General features: G+C 36.9%; 1 protein-coding gene across 1 annotated transcript; it reads left to right on the forward strand.

Annotated features, from left to right (window-relative positions):
- Positions 1–5,291: 5,291 nt before the first annotated feature.
- Positions 5,292–6,977, forward strand: LOC139862825 (cytochrome P450 77A3-like). The gene has a single exon (XM_071851459.1). The coding sequence runs from the start codon at positions 5,292–5,294 to the stop codon at positions 6,810–6,812; it is 1,521 nt and encodes a 506-aa protein (XP_071707560.1). The 3' UTR covers positions 6,813–6,977.
- Positions 6,978–8,303: the final 1,326 nt, after the last annotated feature.

Raw genomic sequence — 8,303 nt, forward strand, 5'->3', positions numbered from 1 at the left:
TTACGTGTGCCAGAATAGCATAACAACCTTTTCTTATAAGTTTCTGGGCCTTCATGCAGCTGATAAAGTTCAGTTTTGAGTTGTTCTTCTCCCCATAAATCATTAATGACGTTTCATCCTTACGAGGGATGCGGATTGCTTTCTCAGCGCAAACAACTTCCGCTCTTGTTTTGGACATCCAGTCCATGCCAACAGTTACATCAAAACTTCCTAATTCTACGGGTATCAAATCAATTTTGAAGGTTTCACCAGCGAGATTCATTTCGCAACCATGGCAAATTTTATCGGCTTTTATCAGTTTACCATTAGCTAATTCAATAGTATATTTATCGTCTAGAGGTAATGATGCACATTTTAGTTTAAAACTAAAGTCTTTACACATATAACTTCTATCAGCACCCGTATCAAACATAATAGAAGCTAGTTGATTATTAACGGTAAACGTACCCGTGACAAGATTAGGATCCTCACGTGCTTTACTGGCACTAACATTAAATGCCCTCCCACGTGCGGGTTCTTTGTTCTTCTCCTTATCAGGGCATTGATTTATAAAGTGACCAGACTTCCCGCATCCATAACATTTCTTGACATCGGTCGATTTTGTCTTTACTTCAGAAATGGTGGCATAACAATCTTTCGCCACATGTCCTTTCTTGTTGCACTTATCACAGACCACTTGGCAATAGCCTGCATGATGTGTGTAACACCTTTTGCAGAACGGATGAGGTCCCTTATAGTTTGGACTTGCAGTTGCCCCATCTTGTTTACCTTTAAAAGTTTCTTGTTTCTTCAGGTGAGTACTTTTGCCCTTATAGTCTTCCCATTTCCTCTTTCCTTCAGTTGTCTTGACTTCGGTAATTGGTGCCTTAATCGAACTCTCTGTGATCTGGTCCATGAGTTGGTGTGCCATTGTCATGGCTTCCTGCATCGTATTTGGTTTGGACGATGTAACATTTCCTTTGATATTGATCGATAAACCGTCAATATACATTTCTATCTTTCGCTTCTCGTTTGGCACCAATTCGGGACACAACAAGGCTAGTTCCATGAAATGCTTTTCATAGTTATTGAGATTCGCGCCGATAACCTTCAGATTACGTAACTCAGATTCCATTTTTCTGATCTCGTTTCGAGGACAGTACTCCTCGATTAGCATCTTTTTCAGTTCTTCCCAAGAGATATCATATGCCGTATCTATTCCTTCTGCTTTAGCATAATTGTTCCACCAAGTAAGTGCACCATCTTGCAACGTGCACGAAGCATACTTTGACTTGTCTCCGTTCGCACAATTACTGATTTTGAAAACGGACTCCATCTTTTCAAACCATCGGGTTAGACCGACTGGTCCCTCGATTCCACTAAACGTCTGTGGTTTGCATCCTTGAAAAGTTTTGTATGAGCATCCGTTTCGTGAGTTTGTGTTTACGGCTGCTGCTTTGGCTGCTGCTTCGGCTGTTGCTTTTGCTGCCTCGGCTGCAGCAATTCTTTCATTCACACGTTTCTCGACTAGTTGCTCAAACTCAGCATCCGACATTTGAGACATGTTTCTTCAATAAACACAACAGATATAATTTAATCATATAGAATATTATAGGTAAAATGAGTTGTCAATAATTAATCGTAGCATATTAATAATATGAACCGATTATTATAAAAGCTTTTTCTTCTTATTAGCATTTTATAATTATTTCTAGGGTATTACCTACCCGTTAAGTTTATACATAATAGCTAGTACAAGGAATTAACTACTAAAATCCTAATAATATTCCACTATGAAAAATTATAGCGAGTTACTACATTATTATGTAATAATAATAATAAGAAGTAGTAATAATACAAATAATCATTCCATGCATTTATTATTAATAAACCAAAATAATACAATACCATACAATACTGATATTTTACATATGCTTATTTTACATAACAAGATAGAGTAGCACACATAAGCAATAAAATAGCGCATGGAAGATTTATGGTTGCGAGGTCGTTCATTCAGAACTATCAGAAACTTCTTCCCATTTGGTTCTCTCTGCCAATTGTTTGTGTGCACATGGTCCGACAGACATTCTGGCAGTGTATTTTATTTTTAGTTGGGGTTTTGAGGTACCCGTTACCTCAGTGGGTTTTATACAATAAGGGTGGTTACGGATCGAATGGTCCTGTTCTTTTTTAATAACTAAGGACATTTTATTATTGTGGTTGTTTTTATTATCTATTGCAAGTTGGAATTTCTCCTTAGTGATCTCTTTTATTTCATTAGTGAAATCCTCCTCCTTACTGATCTCGTCTGATGACGAACTGTCTGAGTCATGTGTAGGAGAATATGACGACGAACTGCAAGAATATGTACCGGTGGTCATGAACCGAAATCTGCCAGGGGTAATCGGCACAACCCGCCCGTCGGCGGTATATCTGGACCAATGTCCATATTTGTTTAAAAATGGACGATCCTCTTTTACTCCAGGGATCATGGGTCCATGCCAACGATACTGTGGCTCCGGAAAACTAAAGCTGGGTGGAGCTGGAACCTCCTCTGGGTTTACCGGGAGTTGAGATTCCCCTGCTAACACAATTTCTTCTTTAATAGGTATTTGAACGCCCTTTTCAGTTGTGGATAGAATAGATTCAGTGTCCGATTCCGAGTCGTACAAAATGATAGGATTAGAAGAAGTCATCTATCACATAATTGAAACAACAATTACGTTAGCATATAAATATATTACATATAATGTTTTTGACCAAATGATAAGCAAAAATCAGTAAAAACAAATATGGTCATAGTCCAGACTCACTAATGCATCCTAACAATTACCAGTTAAACACACTAATGTAATTTCTGGTTCCCTATGACCTCAAGCTCGGATACCAACTGTAACGACCCGTCAAAATCGCTATTGACGCGGCACGTTAATCATTGATTCCACAGTGAGGTTTTGACCTCTATATGATACGTTTTGATAAAATATTGCATTCATTAAAATAAGTGACTTTCTAAACATAGAAAGTCATAAACATGTGGGCGAGTGCTTAGGTATAAGCAAAACCCCGAAATACATAAGTCTTTAATTTACAGGTTGACATCACAGTCCAATTATTTATTACACAACGCAGTTTTATTTTGAATGCAATAAACTTTGTACAAAGCATGAGAGACTCCATGCAGGCAACAAGCACATCACAGCGGAAGCATTCTAAGGACCTGAGAATAAAACATGCTAAAAAGTCAACACGAATGTTGGTGAGTTATAGGTTTAATTGCTCGAGTCATAAACATATATAAAGATAGACCACAAGGTTTCATCAAAAGTTTATCAATAGATTCTACGTAACAGAGCACCCTGGTAACTAAACTTAACGCTATAGTGATAATTACCCCATTCGTTTTAATACACGCAAACCAACGTGTCTTAAACTCAAATAACATACGTCCGTTAAAAGGCTAGCGCTCTAGCTCGGACGGGGATGTCAAGCCCTATGGATCCATATACAATTATTCGCGCCCACCAGTCCATATCCTATGTACTGGCAGCTACTAGTTACCAAAGCTAAGGGATTTTCGGTTTAACTCAGTGTAGAATTTTGTATGTACTTGTGTCTTATTGCGTTTAAAATAAATTGCATGTATTCTCAGCCCAAAAATATTTAAAGTATTTAAAAAGGGATCTATAACTCACAGTTCAATATTGCGATTCAATATTGTAGGCAAATTGCGTAGACGTAATGATGGTAGACGACTGTATGGTTGGTCTTGGATTCAAGAACAATACCCCGAACAATACCCAATATTTCCTTATTTTAAAACGGTTTGAAACCCGAATTAAAAATACCCTCGAATATACTTTATTATTATTAAACTTAAAATTAAAATTATAATTATAATTTTACGTACATAAATTTTTATGATATATTTCGTCGAGCAAAACTGACCTTTTATAGTACTTTTTGATTTACTGTAGCTCATGCGATCGCATGAGTTTTCAGTGTTTTTGCCATGCGATCGCATGGCCGCCTTTTCTGTTTCTGTTTGCTAGTTCGTCGACATCAAATAGTGTTTTACTGTAGCAAATAGTGGTACTGTAGCAAATAGTGTTTTACTGTAGCAAATAGTGTTTACTGTAGCAAATAGTGTTTTACTGTAGCAAATCACTGTAGCAAACTCGTTTTCACTGTAGCACTGTAGCAAAATACGATTTCACTGTAGCAAATAGTGTTTTACTGTAGCAAATTGTGTTTTACTGTAGCAAAGTAATTTTTACTGTAGGAAAGTCGTTTTTACTTGTACATATATATATACATACATATAATTGTTCATGAATCGTCGAGAGTAGTCAAAGGTAATTGTATATATGTAACAGTTCTAAAATTTTGAGACTCAATCTAACAGACTTTGTTTAACGTGTTAAAATAATAAATCGTATAGAGAATTGGTTTAAATAAGTCAAAAATTTTCGGGTCATCACAAATAGCTTTTTGAAAACATTCTTGTATAGATATAAGCGTTGTTGTTATTATTATTATTATTATTATTATTATTATTATTATTATTATATATATATATATATATATATATATATATATATATATATATATATATATATATATATATATATATATATATATATATATATATATATATATATTATCACTATTGTTAGTTTGTTGAGCGTGTTGAATTTTCTGGCTGGTTCTTGTCACAACTTGTCTCGATTTTTGTGTCCTTATAGTCAAGATGAAGCTTGGTTAAGATTGTTTCTGCATCTTTTTCTGAAGACGTTTTCTATTCGAAAACGCTTTATATATGTTTTCGTTATTTTTGTTAAAAAAAAAAAATTTGTGCTACCAGTGGCTACGACTTCTAGATCCGCCACTGGTGCCAGGTTGATGCACGTCACGAGCACACACCCCAACACGCCCCATTATCTATGTGCTGGAGGCGTGTTGGGAGCACACACACCTCAACACTGGCGCATTAATGAAGGTCTTAGTGTCCGGTTGTTTCGTGAACTGTTCGTCATTATATCATTTAGTTGAAAAGATGGGCAAAGTTTGAAAACTCTCTTCGATCTATTAGTTAACACTTTTTAATTGGTTTGTAGCTGGCAGATTTTATATTATATATCCTATTAATTACATTACATTACATTCTCACCTATAAATTCATGCACTTCTTTATTTCTTTTTTTAAATACACCCATCTCCGATTCTTATATAAATCACTATACATCCAATTTATTTCACAGAATCCTCCTCTCATAAACACAAACACAAAATAGTCCAACCAAAAAATAATGGATGTTTCTTCTTATTATCATATCATTATCGCTACACTAGCTTTATTTATATCCGGTTCATTTTTATGGTTCAAACATAATTCAACATCGAACCGGGCCAACCTCCCGCCCGGGCCGCCGGGCTGGCCTATGGTTGGAAATTTATTCCAAGTGGCCGGGTCAGGAAAACAGTTTTTTCACTACGTTAGAGACCTTTTGCCGTTGTACGGACCCATTTTTACTCTTAGAATGGGCTCTCGTACAATGATTATATTATCCAGTGCTGATTTGGCATATGAAGCATTAATTGAAAAGGGTACTATTTTCGCTACCCGACCTGCGGAAAACCCGACCCGGAGTATTTTTAGTTGCAACAAGTTTACAGTTAACGCTTCGGTGTACGGTCCGGTTTGGCGATCGTTGAGAAGAAACATGGTTCAAAACGCGCTTAGTGTGAGTAAATTACGCACGTTTCGGCACGTGCGGGATACTGCGATGGACAAACTTGTGGAGCGTTTGAAGACGGAAGCAGCTGCTAATAACGGCGTCGTTTGGGTGTTAAAAAACACGCGATTCGCGGTGTTTTGCATACTTTTAGCCATGTGTTTCGGTGTCGAAATGGATGAAAAAACCATTCAAGAGATCGATAATATGATGAAGACAGTTTTGATCACGTTAGATCCTCGCATCGACGATTTCATGCCGTTGTTACGACCGTTTTTTTCGAAGCAACGGAAGCGTGCAGTCGAGGTGCGAGAACAGCAGATAAAATTGTTGGAGCCTTTTATTGAAAAAAGACGATCCGCGGTTAAAAACCCGGGTTCGGATCCGACGGCTGCAGAGTTTTCGTACATCGACACGTTGTTTGATCTAACGGTCGAGGGACGAAAACACCCGCCAACGAATCCAGAGATTGTTTCGTTGTGTTCTGAGTTTCTAAACGGTGGTACTGATACCACCGCTACTGCAGTGGAGTGGGCCATCGCGAGGTTTATTGAAAACCCAAGTATTCAAACAAAGCTTTACGAAGAGATCAAGGCAACATTGGGCGATAAACGGGTCGACGAGAAAGATGTAGAGAATATGCCGTACCTAAACGCTGTCGTAAAAGAGTTGTTACGAAAACACCCTCCGACTTATTTCGCGCTAACCCATTCAGTAACTGAACCCGTAAAGTTAGGCGGGTATGATATACCCGTGGGTACAAATGTTGAGTTTTTTACACCAGCGATAGCGGAGGATCCGAAACTTTGGACCAACCCGAAGAAATTTGACCCGGACCGGTTTATAACCGGCGGAGAGGATGCGGATATAACCGGGGTGACCGGGGTCAAGATGATGCCGTTTGGGGTGGGCCGTAGGATCTGTCCGGGGCTCGGTATGGCTACGGTCCATGTGAATTTGATGATAGCCCGAATGGTTCAAGAATTTGAATGGAGCTCCTACTCGAAAAAGACTAAGGTGGATTTCACTGAGAAATTGGAGTTCACGGTTGTGATGAAAAATAGTCTCAGAGCTATGATTAAACCAAGAGTATGAAAATTGATATCTTTAATGTTTAAAGAGTTTAAACGATAATTGAACAAATATTATATTTGTATCCGTGTTAAATTGTGGATCCAACCTCGGATCAAGATCCATATATGATGTAGGAATCTTAGGCATTTAAGTACGTATGGTGTTTTTAACGTTTTAAATGTTTTTGCAAACATAATACCATAGATAATGGTGACTGTGACGTGGAGTGGTAGAGTTGCAATTTTTGGGGAAAAACTGTGACTGGTCCATGACATTTTGGGGGGAGTTGTAATGGGGGGCTTTTGTAAGGGCGTTTGTGGGTGATGTGTCAAAATATGATTGGAGGTTGGGTTAAAAAGTGGTGAAAAAAGTAGAAAAAAATTAAAAACAAAAAACAAAAAATCACAAACGCACATTTTTATGCCCGTGTTAGTTTGACAAATGCCCCAACACAAACGCCCACAAACGCCCCATTCCGGGCGTTTGTGGGCGGATTCAAGGCAACAAACGCTGCAATATATGTGGTCTAAGTATCATGTGACTTTAAGTTTCTGAGAGTTTTTAATTTATCGTTATTGTTATGTTATTTCCTTTATATTATGCACTATTTAGTAATTAGTAGAGTAATTAATATATAATTAATTTATGCAAATTTGACTAGTTAAAAAAAAAAAAGAGAAAGATAGAAGAGTATTAATTTTTAATGAATTCTCATTTCTTTTTTTTCTTTTTTTCTTTTTTTTTTTTTAATATTATTCGTTATTTTAATAATAAAAAATAATTTTAAATAAAGGAATAACGTTTGAGAGAGGTTGTAATGACCATGACAAATATTTTTGGCTTGGACCACTTTGATTTGGCTACCACTTTATTGTCCTAGTTAAACACGTTATGGTGGTTAGTGTTGTTTGGGGGATCATTTCATCGGTCAAAAGTCAACCCATAGTTCTTACACTCTTTTTATAATTACACTCTTTTTATAAGTACACGAGTGATCCAGTTTCAGTGTTTTGTTCTGTCTATTTAAGAAACATTAAAAGTGAAAAAAAATAGATGAGCAGATGTTAGTGTTTCTGTTCAGTGCTCTTCTGTTAAAACAAAGCTTAAAACTTATTTTCAACCAATATGAAAAAAAGGAAAAAAGTTGCCGTCGCGGAGTGGGAAACTGCTAGAAGAATATGGTCCAATTGATGATTTGATTTCAATAAATAAGGGGTATATATGCCCCAATGGTTACACGGTTATTCCCTAAACTATAGCAACTAAATCTTTTAATTGTGGATGAGATATACAACAATCAATTAAATAACTACAAGATAAAGTCTATAATAAATACAAGATCAATTCCGAGTAAAACTCTATTACTCCCCCGCAGTCGAAGCCGTCGGTAAAGAGACGCGAAGACTGGAACGAAATTCATCAAATAGTAACCAGGGAAGACCAGGGAAGACCTTTGGTGAAAATATCCGCAATTTGATAACGAGTCGGGACATGCAATACACGAACTTGTCC

This window comes from Rutidosis leptorrhynchoides, chromosome 8, assembly GCF_046630445.1.
Source record: "Rutidosis leptorrhynchoides isolate AG116_Rl617_1_P2 chromosome 8, CSIRO_AGI_Rlap_v1, whole genome shotgun sequence".
Classification (NCBI taxonomy): domain Eukaryota; kingdom Viridiplantae; phylum Streptophyta; class Magnoliopsida; order Asterales; family Asteraceae; genus Rutidosis; species Rutidosis leptorrhynchoides.

What these genes read in the sequence shown, in the direction of transcription:
- LOC139862825 (XM_071851459.1), top strand. Translation starts at nt 5,292, where the DNA reads ATGGATGTTTCTTCTTATTATCATATCATTATCGCTACACTAGCTTTA.